The following is an 18004-nucleotide window of genomic DNA, read 5'->3' as shown; positions in this document are numbered from 1 at the left end:
GAGAAGGACGGCCCTGATCTCTCTCTCTCTCTCTCTCTCTCTCTCTCTCTCTCTCTCTCTCTCTCACTCTCTCTGTGTGTCTCGAATGCCTCATTTTTTCTCTCTGTGCCGCTCAGTCTCTCTCTCCCTCTTTCTGACTCTCTACCTCTGTCTCTCTCCCTGTCTCTCTCTCTCTGACTCTTTTTCTCTACCTTTGTCTCCCTTCCCCTCTCTCTCTCTCTCTCTCTCTCCGTCTCTCTCTCTCTCTCTCTCTCTCTCTCTCTCTCTCTCTCTCACTCTCTGTGTGTCTCGAATGCCTCATTTTTTTCTCTCTGTGTCGCTCAGTCGCTCTCTCCCTCTTTCTACCTCTCTCTCTGACTCTCTCCGTCTCTCTCCCTATCTCTCTTTGACTCTGTCTCTCTCTCTACCTCTGTCCCTCTCTCCGTCTCTCTCTGTCTCTCTCTCTGTCTCTCTCTCTCTGACTCTTTTTCTCTACCTTTCTCTCTCTGACTCTCTTTTTCTCTACCTCTCTCTCTCTGACTCTCTTTTTCTCTACCTCTCTCTCTGACTCTCTTTTTCTCTACCTCTGTCTTTCTCTGACTCTTTTTCTTTACCTCTCTCTCTCTCTCTCTCTCTCTCTCTCTCTCTCTCTCTCTCTCTCTCTCTCTCTCTCCCCCCCCCCCCTCTCTAACTTGTCCTCCTGTTTGAAAGGTCAGGACATTTCACTGCTGGTTCTTTCTCTTTGAAGTGAGCACTCTGTTCTGATGCAGCCGGGCTGCTGAGGGCTTGAAGGAGCTCGTTGCTGTTGTCTTGGATCAGAGAGAGAGTGGCAGCTGTAGGACGCCGCGCATCTTCCCGGCGCCGAACCCTCGCGTCTCTGGGTTTGACGAGGATCGCCCCGAGGCAGAGTTCTTGTATCTGCGTTTGATCCGCTAATGAATCTCAAACGGATCGTTCTTAATGTCGACCCGTCTGGCGAATCTGCATTAAGTGATTCCTAACCGATGGGAGCAGATGGCGGGTTTCCCCGAAACCACCGAAAGGAGCGAACCTCGTTAGACTGTCTGCCTGGTCCGCTCGGGATTGATGGCACATGTCGCCTCTTTTAAAGCTGCATAATACAGGTTTTAGCTTATTTTGCCAGTAGAGTTTTGACCAACAACACAAGCTGGCAACGGATCACTAAACTCACACAGTTTGAGTCACAAGCAGGGACCCGTTCCCTCATGTATCGGACACGTAGCGACGTTAGCATCCATAATGTAGATCTAACACCTGCTCTCCTGCTAACGGTCGTTTTCACCAGCTGTGACTGAGGTATCAACATGTTAAAGAAACCCTCCGCGCTTCCCCGTCGCTCCTTAACACTAAAACACTAACTTTAAAAATAGTCACACTATCACTAATATTGAGTATATTTCACCCGATGTGTACCTCATAAAATATACTTCTCATTAAAATGTTATTTTTTCCCCGATAGTAAACAAAAAAGGGCTCAAAATCGGGTGAAAAATTTGGGAATCGTTAATAAAACATGATTAAAAATATAAATAATAAAGCTATAAACTTGTGCTTTGGTCCACCCGCTCCTGAAACATGTGATTCTTGTTCTGTGAAGGAAAACCACCTTTAATAAGACACGCCTACCTTCAATAAGACACGCCCACCTTCAATAAGACACGCCCACCTCTAATAAGACACGCCTACCTTCAATAAGACACGCCCGCCTCTAATAAGACACGCCCATCTTCAATACGACACGCCCACTTCCAATAAGACACGCCTACCTTCAATAAGACACGCCCACTCCTAATAAGACACGCCCACCTTCTATAACTTCAGTGAGCAGCATGAAGCTACACAAGGACCCACACCACTCGTACAAAAGCAACACAATGAAAATAACAACCTCAATCGCTCTGCGTGAAAATCACCCAACGTTAGTGTTCTCGGGTTTAGCCTGAACCGAGGGCCCGATGCCACCATTATGGGATCATTTTTAAGATTTAATGTTGCTATACCAAATTCATGCTTTCCATAATAACTCTAACCCCCATTTTTTTTTTAATGGTGCTGAAACATCACATTTCAGTCCCTGCATTGTCGGCACAGGTCGTTTGATCTTTGGGTCTTGAAAGCGCGTTCTCTTTGTCGAGCCGAGCAGCGTGTTGTTGAGCCGTTGATGGGAACCAGAGCGGACGTGAGGATGTTGCGTGAGCCTCCTCTTGTTGTTTTTTTTATTTTTTATTTATTTTATTTCTGTACTTCCTTCTGGAGTGCTGTTGCACAAAGGTGACGTGCCACTGGGAATGCAGCATGCTGCTGTTTTTACCCTTTCAGAAACCACGATATGTTCACCTTCTCCATCTCGTGGTTTGGCCTTTGCTCTCTGCACCTCGTGTCTGGAAGCTGCAGAAAATAATCTCCACATTCATAACTACTTTTTTGGCACAAGAAAATAACATTTATTACAATCAACCTTTTTTTTGGTTTCTTTTGAAGCCATTTTTTCTTCTCATTCAGACCCCGTCGCTTTAGAGACGTCCAACTTCCCCACGTCAGAAAGTTCTCTTTCCACCGAAAGAGAACTTAAGCCACCGACATTTTGATCCTATCCCGTCTCATCCTCTGGTATCAGACATCGGCTGAGTCAGGGAATATGAGCGCGCCGTGTGCAGCTTAGCGTCCCGACATGATGGGACTTCTGAGTGTTGGAGTTGTGAGAGTTTGCACATTTGCAGCAGGTGGTGTAAAAGCTTAGCAGCGGGAGGAGGAGCGGCTTTCTGCACGGCGACGATCAGCAGAACGTCAAACGGGGGAAGCGACTGTCCTGCCTTGACTTTTGAGCTGCATTCTCTCTCCTGACCACCAGGAGCAGACTCTTCTGGTTGTATAGAAGTCTGTTTCATGTGTTAAAGCTGCATTCTCTCTACTAACCACCAGGAGCAGACTCTTCTGGTTGTATAGAAGTCTGTTTCATGTGTTAAAGCTGCATTATCTCTCCTGACCACCAGGGAGCGACTCTTCTGGTTGTATAGAAGTCTATGTTTCATGTGTTAAAGCTGCATTATCTCTCCTGACCACCAGGGGGCGACTCCTCTGGTTGAATAGAAGTCTATGCTTCATGTGTTAAAGCTGCATTATCTCTCCTGACCACCAGGGGGCGACTCCTCTGGTTGTATAGAAGTCTATGCTTCATGTGTTAAAGCTGCATTATCTCTCCTGGCCACCAGGGGCCGACTCCTCTGGTTGTATAGAAGTTTATGCTTCATGTGTTAAAGCTGCATTCTCTCTCCTGACCACCATGGGGCGACTCCTCTGGTTGTATAGAAGTCTATGCTTCATGTGTTAAAGCTGCATTATCTCTCCTGACCACCAGGGGGCGACTCCTCTGGTTGTATAGAAGTTTATGTTTCATGTGTTAAAGCTGCATTATCTCTCCTGACCACCAGGGGCCGACTCCTCTGGTTGTATAGAAGTATATGCTTCATGTGTTAAAGCTGCATTATTTCTCCTGACCACCAGGGGGCGACTCTTCTCGTTGTATAGAAGTCTACGCTTCATGTGTTAAAGCTGCATTCTCTCTCCTGACCACCAGGGGGCGACTCCTCTGGTTGTATAGAAGTCCACATAAATGGCTCTACTTATTGGTATCAGGCGCTCTGCAGCCGTTGTGTTCTAAGTGTCTCTCCAAACAAAAAAAGTTTTGTTCCCGGAGCCGAAGTGCCGTTGTTAATAAAGCTTTTCTTCCTCAAAAGAAAACCCGAGTGGCCCCCGAGGGCTCTTCAATGAAGAGGCCTCGGATCCGGTGGCTTGTGTGTCCTCGGCCTTGTGTGGTGGAGTGTCTGCTGGGAGCTTCTCTACTCGGCGCCGGAGGCCTTTTTGTCATCATTTTAATGGCCGCCTTCTTGGAGAGCTTAATGTTTTACTCTTATCAGTTTAGGTGTCACTTTGGAAAGTGGTGGGGGAGGAAGAAAAAGCTTTGAACGCCTTTTTTTGTTGGCACAAGTATTTGTGATTTTGGAAATAAAACCCTTGAAAGATGGTTTAGATGAATATTAAACAACATAATTGACTTTGAGTGTATTTGTGTCGCACAAAAGAAATGACCCACAAGTGTATTGGTTTCTTTCCGTCGGAGTGTTGTTGATGGATGACTCTGTTGTTTCGGTGACCTTGTGGCTGACGCACATTTAAATTTAATCAACACCGTTGTTGATGTTGTTGAGATATCTGCATGAAGCCTGCTGCATATATTCATGGTCCCGGGAGGATTAATCGTGTGTGAGGTTGCTCTTTTTTTTTTTAACGTTGACCTCTTAAACGATCCATCCTCCTCCATCTTCCTCCATTTTCCTCAATCTTCTCCATCCTCCTCATCCTTGTCATCTTCCTCCAATCATCTTACATCCTTCTCCAACCTCTTCATCTTCCTCCATCCTCTTCACCCTCCTCATCCCCCTCCAACCATCTTACATCTTCCTCCATCTCCCTTCATCCTCTTCCATTTGTGTGTTTTTGCCGATTTTGGCAGAAATGAAATGCTTCCAAAAAAAAGAGGCTGGGAGGCTCGAAGAGTCCCTTGATGACAAAATAGTTTTTACCCTTTGTTCAATTACAACTGAGTGTAGCTATACTCTAGTGTGTGTGTGTGTGTGTGTGTGTGTGTTCAGCACCTCTGTAACACACTGCTGCTTCAGTTGACGCCTCGATGCTGGCGGGTGGCAGAACAATGTCATGATGTCCTGATCTCACACAGATCCTGTTGTGGTTTTTTTAAATTATTATTTAAAGCAGACATTTCAGTTGACTCGCCTGCTTGTACTTTTCCATTTGGAGATGTACGTCGATTATTTAATATTTCAGAAGCGATAGAGATAGATATTCCCATGAAGCCGGGCTCTAAATCAAGCCGCAGACATCTTTTTTATAATGTGTTGGAGCGATCGGTTCCTATTGGTCGTCTGCGCTCGTTGTAGTTTTTCCCCCTGAAGCCATGATGTGTGAAAACTCCCCGACGCTCCGTTTGTCATCAGCTGCTCGCACATAATCTCTTAAATTCAACACCGGGAGGCTGGTTTCTCTCTCTACTTCCCGAGGTCTCAACGACCGTTTTTTATTTGACCTCTAATGTGAGCTTTTTTTCCGCGCCGTGTTCGTACTCGCTCGTTATCAATTAAGTGATTTGTGTAAGTGTGTGTGTGTGTAAGCTATGGGTTTGCTGTGTAGCAGTTTCCCATGCAAGTGTGGTTTTAATCAGCGTCCAACAACCTCTCCATCTTTCAATGCCGCATGGTTTGCAAAGACGAGTCTCTTTTTTTAAAGGGCACAAGAGCCTGAAACTTGAGACTGTAAACCTCGAAAAACAACACCGCAAAAATGTCCGACTGCTTGGAAATCTGAGCGTACAAAGAGATTTAAACTATTTCAAACCACATTCAGGTGTTTTGATAATCGATCATTTCCCCCCGCAGATGTTCTTCGATGGCTTCAGACGCATCGGTTATGTACTTTTCTGTACTTGTAGGGACGTCGATCGTGTTTATGTGAGAGGTAAAGGTTTAGAAAACTGTTTTGAATCAGACATTAACTACACGTCATGCAGCGTTTGAGCTCTTAACCTGTCAATCAAGATATAAATCTCCCAAAAACACGTTAGGCATCAAATTAGAAGAATGAGGGTTACAATAATATATAATCCACTTGTACGTATGTAAGCAGAAACGTAGGCGGTTCAGCAGGTCAAGTCACTGAAAGAGTTGTATTGTACTGATTAGATGAAACAAATATGAGATACATAAATGTGCTTTCTTTCTTCAGAAACTTTCAGAGGAAGAGAAACAATATGGAAAAGCATCAATGCACCAAATCTAACCACTCATTTGTAAATATAATATAGATATGCTTTTTGGGATCTGTCTCTTCTTCCTGCCTTCACTTGGACTTTCCTCGTTAAATAAAAAATAAAATAAATAATCATCGCAGTCCAAATTGATTACATTCCCTCCAGCAGAGTCAACTCCTGATTAAATTAATTGAAACCCTCACAGTTCGTTGTAACAACGGCTTCTGCTACCTTTTTTAAAAAAAAAATATATATATATTTGTATAATTTAACACGATTAATTGAATCGGTAGCTGTGTCACGTGTACTTCCTGTTTCCACCAAAGCTTTTAAATGCAAAAGCCTGATATGATCCATTTAATTTCCTTTTTTTTTAGCTATTTGTAGAGGAATAAATCAGCGAGGACGGCCAACTCCTCCAAGAGTTTGTAATTGCAGGAAGGAAAAGTTTGTGCTTTTCTACAAGATGGACGCCGCCTCGAGCCTACGCGTCTCAGTCGAGTTTAGACGTTTCTACGAGTGTTAAGTCGAGTTTAACTGTGTCCATGTGGCGCTGCAGGTAACAAACTGTAAATGAAGGCGTGTGTTTAGAGTCCCGCTTTGAGCAAACGTCTACCGTTAGCATGCTAACAAGGTTAGCGCGGTCTTCCGTCTCACCCTTTTTTTTTTTCTGCTCGCGGTTGTCTGCCGCGTCCTCGTAGTTGGGGGGAAAACGGATCAGCGGGTTCGATTCCCGCGCTCGTCCTGTCCTGCGCGCCGGTCGGCGTGTCCTCGGGCGAGACGCTTGGACCCCAAACGGCTTCCCGAAGGGCCTCGCAAACCTGTGTGTGTGTGTGTGTGTGTGTGTGTGTGTGTGTGTGTGAGAGAGAGGTTTGGTCCAGATGGGTGGGTGGAGCGCGCCATCTGTGTGACTGGCTGCACTCGGTGTACAGCAACGCTTTGCAACAATGTATCCCCTCGACTGAGGATTCAGTTCTTCTTCCTCGTGAGCTTCACCCACGTTTAGTCTTTTGCAGCCGTGTGTTGCGTAATGACGATGAACGATCCTTTTTTTTTTGGTTTGTTTCGAACTCCATTCATCACTTTAATTGGCATTTAATCACCAGCATAGTTGTTTTTGCAGACATCGGTTCATTAACGTGAAGGGAGGTTCTGTCAAGTTACTCCGCTTCATCTCGAGGGGGAAAAAAATCGAGAGTGAACTTTTTTTCACGGTCGTCGGGATGCGACGACGCCACCCGAAGAGGGTTTTTGTGTATGTTTCGCGTCCGGCCCGTCGATCGTAAATCCTCTCCAGCCCTCGGCGACGTCTTGTAAACTCATTTAAATGAGGGGGAAATAGAAATAGAGAGCGTCGAGCGGACTGAAATAATGATGATCGTAGTTTACTGCTCTAGAATGAGCTGTGCTGGACAGCAGGAAGTCTCTACATCTTCCCGTCACAAACTGAAAACATCTTTTTTTTCTTCGACTACACCTTGAATACGTGAAGGTAGCGCTTGAGCGCTTCAGTTGCTCAAGGTCAAAGCCCAAGGTCGTTTGTGGGAGGTCATAAGTGATTTTCCCAGAAGGTCCGGCGGGAGCTTGTTTCATCTAAATCCTATAAAGTTAACATGACTAAGACTTCTTTCGTTTTACCATGTGCATAATCTTTCTAGAGGCCTGTAGCTGCACGTGGGCTAGTTAGCATTAGCGCGTGCACGGGCCTTGACCGCTCGCTAATGAGCGGCTCCGGAGGCCGCCGGGTCGTTTCCTCCGCTCGGTTGTTTTCTGGCGGCGAGGTGAAGAGACGAGCCGGTGAGGCGGCGTCCTGCTGGACTGAAGGAACGAAGGTCTTTGATCGCTCCTCTCTGCTGACTGCAGCTTGTGGCTCTCTCTCTCTTCTTCTCTCTCTCTCTCTCTCTCTCTCTCTCTCTCTCTCTCTCTCTCTCTCTCTCTCTCTCTCTCTCTCTCTCTCTCTCTCTCTCTCTCTCTCTCTCAGGGATTTTAAAGAGTTGCAGAGCTCAGTCAAGAAACTGCCTGCTGACGGTATAAATTCAGCCGGACCCCCGCTTCCCTCTGAGTCCGTCCTTTTCTGTCCTTTTTCTTCTTTACTTTCTTCTTCTGCTTCTTATTTGAGCCGTCCGTCCCTCTGTTGGTGCTGCTGGGTGTGAAGTTAAAAGCTCAGTTTCTACTTTTTAACAAAGCAGACGTCTGCAGACCTCCTGCGGCGCTCGAGTCCTCAGTTATTGAAGCACCTTTCCGTCCTCTCTTCTCTCTCCGTCTGCCGGCTCTATCCTCTCCATCATCTCTCTCCATCTTCTCTCTCCATCTTCTCTCTCCGTCTTCTCTCTCCGTCTCCGTCCTCTCGTCTCAATCAGCCTCGTCCTCTCTTCCGTCGCGTTCTTTGTCTTTTCTGACCTCGTCCGTCCTCTTTTACCCTTCCTCCAATTTGTATTCCCCACAATGCACCTCACCTCGTTTCTCAAACGTCTTTCTTTGTCTTTTGTTGTCTCCTGGACCTCCTCGTCCCCCGTTTGTCCTCCAGCGGTTCTGACTCTCTCAAAAGAAACGCTCTCTCTTTAATCTCTCCCGCAGTCGCTTCCTCCTCTGCGCTCGCCGCCAGAGAGACGACCTCAGAGACGCCGAAGGTCACGCGTTTAAAACTCTGACTCGTTAAAGACGGCGAAGATGTTTCCGCTCGTTCTTTTACTAAAGGTCTAAAGCACAATGAGAGAAATGAAAAAAACTGTATAATGTGAAGATTTGGTTGTTTAAAATGCAACTTAATGACCTGAAACGAGAGGAACTCACGGTTTTGTGGGAGGAGTCTGTGTTCAAGACGCTATTGAGGACTTGAGAGGTATAAATGTTGAGTTTATTATTTTACAGTTATTGACGTAAAAATAACTTTTATGAACTTTCATCAAATGAAACATTCAAAACAAGCAAAAACAATCCGAACCAAACTCCACATCCATTCAATCGTTGATGCAAAATATATTTTTTATAAATATATGAATATATTTTGCATCAGAACTGAATTTTAGCAAAATTTGAATGTGATTTCTTTTTATTTATTCATTTTTTAAATTTTGATGTGATTTTTAAAAAGAACATTTTTTTCGTTTTATTTATATGTATAGGTGATTTTATCGATTTGGAATTTTTTTTTTTTTTTTTTTATGTAACAATTAAAAAAAATGCATAAAAAGTTGCATAGAATTTTTTCATGAAAATAAATGTTTAAAAAAAAAGTATTCATTAGTTTGCAACAATTTTTCTTTTTTTTTCTTCAAAAATTGCTTCGAAAATTTTGCATTTTCCAGGAGTTTTATAGATGGGCTCTAGATGAGATCGGATTGTTCTTGTTTCAAAACGTTTCATTTGAACCTCTCTCTCTCTCTCTCTCTCTTCTCTCTCTCTCTCTCTCTCTCTCTCTCTCTTTCTCTCTCTCTCTCTCTCTCTCTCTCTCTCTCTCTCTCTTTCTCTCTCTCTCTCTCTCTCTCTCTCTCTCTCTCTCTCTCTCTCTCCCCCCTCCTCCCTCCCCCTCCTCCCAGGCGCCCTCGCCGTCCTCATCCCGGAGCTGGACCTCGTCATCTCTCTGGTGGGCTCGTTCAGCAGCAGCTTCCTGGCGCTCATCTTCCCGCCGATCCTCCAGATTCTGACTTTTCACTCGGAGGGCGCCATGTCGCTGCCGACCGCCGCCAAGAACGTGGTGATCACTCTGATCGGGCTGATCGGGTTCCTCACCGGCACCTACGTCACCATCGAGCAGATCATCGCCCGCAACGCGCAGAAACACGAAGAGACGTTCTCCTCCTTCAGCCTCCAGTGACCGCGGCCACTGACATTTTAGAACGCCATTTTTTTATTTTTTACTTTCTTCTTCGTCTTGCTGCTGTTTTTTGGATACGGCGGACATTTTTATGGTTTCGTCCATCACCTTGTTTGAAGCTGTGTGGGACGCGTGCGCTCCACGTCGCTCCAGAACGTATTATTACGACGATCGTTACTCCTTCAGGGCGCTCCGAGAGATTTTTAACAGCAGTTTCAGAGGTTAGTCTTCATCTGAGAAACCCTTCATACATCAACGTTTCACCAAATTATTTCAGTTCCTTTTGTTTTTTAATTGGTTCTGATATTTACTGGACTCGTTCCCCAAACCGCTTCTCGATTTCGAGCTTTTTTAGACTTTGGGCCCAATTTTTCTTCAGAGGGAAAAAAAAAATCGAGGTTTTTTTTCTTTTCTTTTTTTTTTTTTTGTCGCACTTTGATTTATGCCTTATTCCGTGAAACGGTGCACGACTATTAACATAGACGACAGACTTTTTAATCTAGTAGCTGTAACTTAACCAAACGTAGGACAATGAAAGGGTTGAGTATCGAAACGCTTTTTTTGTTTTTTTAGTGGACAAAAAGTACGGAAGCCCAGAGAGGTTAAAAAAAAAAATTGAAAAAAGAGAGAGCGTAGAAATAGTCCGACAAATCATTTTTCTTGATTATTTTTCTTCTTCTGCGTTTCTCAATGTTTGTTGTTGTTCTCATCTCGGCCAAAAGAAAATATCTCCAAACGGGACTGAATGCATTCCTGTTCTAGTTTCTCCGTGTACTTCTAAACACAAGGTACTTGTACGTCGTGCGCTAGCGGGTTACGTAACGTTACTGTCTTTGACGTGTTTTCTGCCGTTGGAGAAAGCATGAACGCTCTTAAGTCCATAATTAGTTTATTCAATTTGGCCTCTTGTGGCTGAAGTGAGCGTGACAACAACAATGTTCCTAACGAATGTAAACAATCACTGTTGGTACGATTATCTTTGACAAAGCTTCTCACCTGTTCACCTCTGTCACAGCGCAGGAAAGCACATTGCTATCACTTTGTTTGTGCTCAATGTCTGTAACCGTTGACGCATCAAAGCATGGCGGAATTAGCAAGCTAGCTAGCGCACAAGTGAGCGGCTGGCTAGTTAGCCAGCTGGCTAATTCCGCCATGATTTCATGCTACCATGGCTGACTGGGTGAAAAGTGCGAGTTCTTGGGTCCAACTTTGCCGCTCCGGAGAAGGTCAAGCTAACACTTTTCCTCATTTTGGCCTCTCTGGGCTTCCGTAGTTTTTTCCATTTGGCTCATCAGATCGGTTACTCGTGTCCATACCTGTTTACGATAGTGCTTAAAAGTATGGACGATAAATCCCACTTGTTAAAGGAAGAAACGGGAAATATTAGGATGACGTAATGAGATTGTGATTCTTGATTTCCTTTATGTACATAAAAGCAACACAATTATTTTTAATATATTACGGGAGGGTCAGTGCGGCGTTTTTTGTTGTTGTTGTCGTCGTCTTCATAATGCCCCAAAAAATCGCGTAATGCTGGAACAGCCGGCACCAGAAGAAGCCGAAAGGGAAAAGGGACGACAACTTTGTTCATGAGATTAAGAATATTTATATTTTACTATATATTCAATTTTTTTTTAATTTTCTTTTCTTTATGCTGTTCATAAGAAACCAAGATTTTATGAAAATCATCTGACTGATACTCAACCCCAGAACAAAATCACCTTTTCACAACTAAACATTAAATAATAAAACGATATATAACTTAAAAAGCTGTTTTTTTTCATGTAGAAGCCAATTTTTTTTCTTGTTTTATTATATTAACACATTTAAGGTTCAAACGTCATGCTTTTTTTTTAAGACCTGCAGCTGAACCTTGAACATGTTTTGGTTTAATTACAGAGACGTTCTGCTTGTAATATATATAGATATATAGGTGTGTGTGTATATATATATATATATATAGGTGTATATATACGTGTGTGTGTGTGTATATATATATGTATATATGTGTATATATATATGTATATGTATATATGTGTATATATATATGTATATGTATATATGTGTGTATATATATATGTATATGTATATATGTGTGTATATATATATGTATATATATATATGTGTATATATATGTGTGTATATATATATATATAAATAAATAAACGTTTTATTTCCACGCCGTAGGTATTAAATGGTAAATCAAAAACTCGTCCGCCTCGTCAGCGAGCAGACGCCCGCCAATACGAACTATTTAGTTCCTTCTCGAGCTTCTTGTTGTGAGTCTTCAGTGTTTTTGTGGCAGAAAACAAGATGGTTGTTGGTTCTCGACTTAAAAGCTTGGAGCCTTATGTGGAAAGCTGTTGGTTTGAATCACAGCTGACGTCGTTTTTTGTGTAAATATCATTTGTTGCACATGTAAATGTCCACACACACGATGTTAAAGCATTTTATACACCCATGTTCCTCCTATTTCCTTCTATACAAATCTATATATAACTCTATAGAAGATAGAGATTTTCTCCACTGGACACTTTATGAGGATGATGATGTGCAGCGACCCAAAGAAGAGTTCGAGACTTTGCTTGATTTATAATTAAATAATTAACAAATAGTTTTCGAGCAAAAGTTGTCAAGAGGCCAACGGTTTGAAAAAAAAAGAAGCTGCACTCGACAAATCTTTGAGATTTGATAAATGTATTAAAACAGATAACCCTTAAAACTGTCATTTTAGCGCTCTTTCATTTCTTAATTCTCTTCATGAATAAATAACATTCAAAAAAAGTATAAGGTGTGTTTTTCAGTCTTTTTAGGTAATAAACAGAAACAGAAAATACATTTTTAGAGACTGTCATGAGGGTTTTTGGCGCCCCGTGTGGACAAAAGCGGTATATGTAAGCACCTAGGTTTAAATGAGGCATAGTTTTTACATCCGATTGCAATGAACTTTTTTTTCCACAGAACACCAGGAACGAGGAAGATGTTGCCTAGATAATAATAATTAAGCAATAATGTACGCGAGGCAGTACTGTATCGTCAATAATGTACAAGAGGCAGTACTGTATCGTCAATAATGTACGAGAGGCAGTACTGTATCGTCAATAATGTACAAGAGGCAGTACTGTATCGTCAATAATGTACGAGAGGCAGTACTGTATCGTCAATAATGTAGGAGAGGCAGTACATTATTGTCAATAATGTGCGAGAGGCAGTACTGTATCGTCAATAATGTACGCGAGGCAGTACTGTATCGTCAATAATGTACAAGAGGCAGTACTGTATCGTCAATAATGTACAAGAGGCAGTACTGTATCGTCAATAATGTACGAGAGGCAGTACAGTATCGTCAATAATGTACAAGAGGCAGTACAGTATCGTTCGTCAATAATGTACGAGAGGCAGTACAGTATCGTCAGTAATGTACTGTTTAAGGGTGTAGCTTCACGGCTGAATAAACTACACTCCGGGATTCACTCTCAACCAATCAGAATGCTTGATTTGATCCACCCGTATTATAATGTACGAGAGGCAGTACAATATCGCCAAATTAATATCAACCAAAATTTGTATCATGTCAATACAAACTAGTATTTTTATAGGGTCTAAAAATAAATCTGGTTTGAATTGACATCAATTGCTGTATTAGTGAGCATATTTACATATATTTAGCACATTTTTAGGTTAAAAATAACTTAAATTATCACAGTTTTGGTTAAAATAAGTACCCAATGTCTGTTTCTTAACTTCTATCCATATCAAAGTAAAGTCAGGTGAAGTCTTATTTATTTTTTAATTTTTAAATTGCCTTATTTGTTCCTAATGCAGACGGACCAATGCATGAAGCCGCTCCGTAATTGCCTCTTCGGGGTTAATAGACTGGAGGACGGCCGTTGCAGTCTTTCCAATTATAATTTTTTTTTTACACATTTGCAGACTTGTAATTGATTTTGAGACGCCGCGCTCGCTCCTTGTGGACAGAATGCGTCTAAATCTGACTTTTTCCATTACTTGTGTAAACACCAGGCGCTCATGCGTGTATGTTTTGATGCCGTCAACAACAGCATGCGACGTCACGCCTGCAGAATGTAAACGAGACCTTGGACCTCCTGTCTGCTGCCTAAGTGATAGAAAAGGAGGCGGAGGCCGATTGGAAGGAGACGAGGGGAGAAAAAAGAAGAAGAAAAGGTCAGTCGGTTTAATTTCCCTCCATTTGGTGGAAGCGTCGCCCTAATCTGAAGTAGACTACGAGGCGTGACGGCGGACCGCTTCTGTATCCTGCAGTAGTGTTTGTAGTGTGGTGAAGATGGAAGCTTTCGTATCGGGAGGTTTTTGAAACAAGTAGTCCCGACACGCCTCATGATGTTTAAACTCCTCAAACTCTACGGGGAAGAGTTCATTTCAAGAAATGCTTTTAAAAAATGTTTGGTGATTTGGTTTAACCTGCAAGTTATGGAGTTGTATGAAAGCAGAGTGTAAAGAAAATTATTCGAAAAATGTCCAAATTTGAGGGGAAAATGTGTTAAATTTACTTCGAATTGTGTGAAAAACATCCAAACAATGCGAGGAAATACATCTTATAATTAACAAAACATTCAAATGTAGTCAAACTGTTTCATGAGACCTTGTGGAGGTCCATGTTTTCTCTGTTTTAGAGTCCATCAATCTACTCTTCATCTCTAAATATCCTCCAACGTCGCCGTCAATCATCCAGCCAGAGCTGACGGGACGATTTTGTGTGATAGCAGAGAAAATGTTCACATTTAAAAAACGTTTTATTGCATTAACACGAGCGAGCTAAAGGAACGCTTTGTCTTTCCTTTTCTGTACTAAACACAGACGCAAACAAAAGAAAGAACGAAGCGTTGGCTCACAGTGAACTATCTTTTTATTAAGACATGTTTTACGGGTCTTGTTTGGTTTCTTTTTGTCTCGTCAACATTACAAACATTCAGAGGAAACATTCTTCAAGGCGATGTGCAAAAAACAGCTTATGAAAGGAAAACGAGTACATTCTCATTGACTCATTGGCATTGCAATGCGAGAGGCTGAAAGCCGGACGCTTTGGTTTGTGTGTGTATATATATTTATATATATTTATTTATTTTTCCAAACACACAAACAACAACAAGCTTAGTCAATTGCATTGATTTTCAGCACTTAAAAGAGGAGGAAAAAGGTAAAAGGCCGGCATGTTTTAATCCCCCAGTGGGCCAATTATATTTGCTTCTGTCCTCATTCAGCTTCTTCGTACTAAAAACCTGGGGTTGATTTATTAAACCGGCTCCTGTGGGTGTGAGTTCACATCCATATTCCCTTTTTAACTCACTCTTTAATAGATCGTCTAACTTTTTAACTTTCAAATAAAGGGGAGAGGGAAATATGGTGGTTTGGTTTTTAGAGAAGCTCTGCTTGGGAAAAAGAGAGGACGCGGCGGATGTTAGCTAGTTAGGCTAACGCTAGCTCGTTAGGCTAACGTTAGCTAGCCCTTCTCTGGAGCGGCAAAGGGACCGTTGGACCCGGGCACTCGCACTTGGCACCAGCCAGCCGTGGTAATCCTCACCGGTAGACGTGGTTTTGGTGGTTTGCAGGTGAAAAGATGTTTGGCGACGTCTTGTTTCGATATATATTCCATGTTTACATGTCAATATTTAGTTAGAATCGGCTTCACATTCAAATGTATTGACGCTAAACTTATGTAATTGTATTTAAACAATTGTAAACAGCCATTTGAGCTTGAAGGTTTACTTATACTTGTGGAAAAAAGCAGAAATAAAGTGCGATCAGGTACAACATGTAACTCAAACACTCGCAATTTCCTCGTCATTCAAATATCGGCAAGAAAATTTAAATAAGCGTGTTTCCCAAAATGCCAAACTATTGCTTTCAGCCTGTCGATTTTGTTGAATTTCCACGTTAATGAGTCACTTCGTCGCTCACTTTAATGAACCAGTTTGACAGTTTGGGATATTTTTTGTGTACTTTTTTTGCAAAGAAAAAGCAAATATGAGTCTTCAATAAACACCATCAAACACTTCTAAAGATCTCATCTAAATCCAGTGTATTCCTCAAATGAATAACCTGCCAATCATCCAGTTAACGACAAGCTTTTCACTTTAACATTTACCCTTTAAAATTCTCTTCTCGGGTTTGGAACCGGCAACATGTTAGCGCACAAAAATGAAACAAAGACATGCACACACACACTCGGCCCTGCATAAGGTCCTCGGTGGACCTTTTACATTGAGGGGAGATCTGTCCTGATACACACACACACACACACACACACACACACACAGTGGGCTCGTTGAAATGCAGCAGCATCAACCCGCTGACTCATGTTCAGCGTTCAGCCTCCACTTTCCAGGAGTGTGAAACACAGTGTCGTGGTCAGAATACTGTTCAGAACGTAATTACTATTTTTTTTCTTCTTCTCATGTTTAATATTCAGATATGAAGTGTAAAGTGGATGCACTCGCCGCTCGAGGGTGTTTTAATGTGTAATTGAGCTCGGCGTGTGAACGCTGCCGTGCTTTTGTGAGTTTTGGAAAAACTGAAATGAAGAAGCTTTGATGTTTGTGTTGGAAATGAAAATGCACACAATACACACACACAGTGTTGATTCTGAATGGCAGACACACACACACACACACACACACACACGCCGTGTTTTGTCTTTTCCCTCCACTCAGGTGTTAAGTGGCCAAAAACACACACACAGACACCTCCAGATGTCTTGGTGTCGGATCCACGCGGGACGTGCCAGAAGGTTGGGGGGTCCGTCCCACGGGTCTGTTCTGAGAGGCCGATGAGGCGAGACGGTCCCAGAAGGATAAAAGACACGACGGCTCAGCAGCACAAAACACCACCGACGGCTTTCACCAAAAAAAAAACAACCTCAAATTGTCCCAAAGTCCCAAATGTTGGGACTGAAAAGTCCTGAACTTCGAGTCCTCTTCCTTTCTAACTCGTCTCACCGTATAAATAAAATAGGAACGGCGGCCGCATTGATCTGTTTTCCGTGTGCAAAAACAAGATGGTGGTTGGAGGACGCAGCTGACGATAGCTTGTTAGGCTAACAATAGCTTGCCCTTCTCTGCGGCGTCGAAGGGACTATCACACCGGGGACTCGCACTTGCCACCAGTGAGCCATGGTGGAATGAAAGCATGGTGGGCATTATTAGCCAGCTAGCTAACTAACCGGCTGCTCACTTGTAAGCTAGCTAGCTAGCTAATTCCTCCATGCTTTCCTGCTACACCGCACAAAGTGATCGCAATGTGCTTTCCTCCGCTGTGACAAGAGTTTGTCCATGAAGCATTGTGTTGTAAAATTTTACTTATTGCAGCAAAGGTCAAAATGGTAACTGTAAAATGGCCGCTGCGCTACATTAATTTGAATGGAAACGTCCCTTTCTACTCCCATTTCCTTTCTATGGTGTGCACGCTTGTGCATATTTTGATCTGCCGTCGCAGAACATTGCTGACATTGCAAATTCAGCTTTTGGTCTACCTTGGACGTACAAATAGAATATAGCGGGAGGAATCAGCCTTGTGGCCAACGGCGGTACTGCAACGCAAGCCCCCATTTCCCTCATAGACCACATTTATATGCGAGACACATGCGAGGAGGTTGTTTTTCTCTCACAGAGTCGACATCCAGTGGTTTCACGTCTCAACTCAGTCGATCTTTTAGCTCTGCATTGTTATCAAATCAAAAAGGGGCAAAAAAAGTCCCAAGTTTTGAAATATACTGAGCTGAAAGTAATCTCATTTGTGTCCGCGCATCCTTTCGTCTTTTTCTTTCTTCGTCCCAGTGAGAGTTTGGCTCGTTACGAAAATGATTACTGTAAAGTCCAGCCGAGAAGACGTCCGCCTCTTTCACAGTTCATGCTCAATGTTGGCGTTTGAAAATGTGCATGTGTCACTTTTGAGTCATTCCTTGAATTCAAAAAGCATATCAGTCTTAGTTATCTCACAAAGCACCAATTTGTTATTCTATTCAATAAATCACCTCAAAAACACCTCAACAGCATCGGTCAGAACGTCTGAAACGGTCCTTTACAAACGTCACAGTATTTAATATCTTGAAACTAGTTCATATGCATCGAAATAAATGAGACGATCACAACGTTTGACAAACAAATTGAAGTATGAAGTTTTTAAAAACACAAGTAAGAACTTATTGTAAATGTGTTAGAACAGTAATTCATGACTTCACAGCCAAAGGGAGTCGTGATGACGACGTTACTAAGTTGCTCCTTGTTGTCTCTTCCTCCCTCGCTGTGTTTTCAAAGTCTCTCAAGTTCGCCAAAGGCTTCACTGATAACTCTGTATGGCATCGTTTATTTCACTTTGTCTCTGTCCTC

The 18004-nt window shown here is 42.6% G+C and overlaps 1 protein-coding gene across 2 annotated transcripts in view; it reads left to right on the top strand.

Moving 5' to 3' along the window:
• slc36a1 (solute carrier family 36 member 1) overlaps window positions 1–11569 on the top strand; it is a 28622-nt gene extending 17053 nt beyond the window's left edge. For both annotated transcript variants that reach the window (XM_068572074.1, XM_068572066.1), the window contains exon 12: window positions 9364–11569. In XM_068572074.1, coding sequence (XP_068428175.1) covers window positions 9364–9641 — 278 coding nt within the window. In that variant the 3' untranslated portion in view covers window positions 9642–11569. The remainder of the gene's footprint in view (window positions 1–9363) is intronic.
• The last annotated feature ends 6435 nt before the right edge of the window (window positions 11570–18004 follow it).

Source organism: Clinocottus analis, unplaced genomic scaffold (assembly GCF_023055335.1).
Source record: "Clinocottus analis isolate CAN_PGR_092001 unplaced genomic scaffold, fCliAna1.0.p SCAF_1, whole genome shotgun sequence".
Lineage (NCBI taxonomy): Eukaryota > Metazoa > Chordata > Actinopteri > Perciformes > Cottidae > Clinocottus > Clinocottus analis.
The sequence above is the reverse complement of the archived record's forward strand: the minus strand, read 5'-3'. Positions and strand labels throughout refer to the sequence as shown.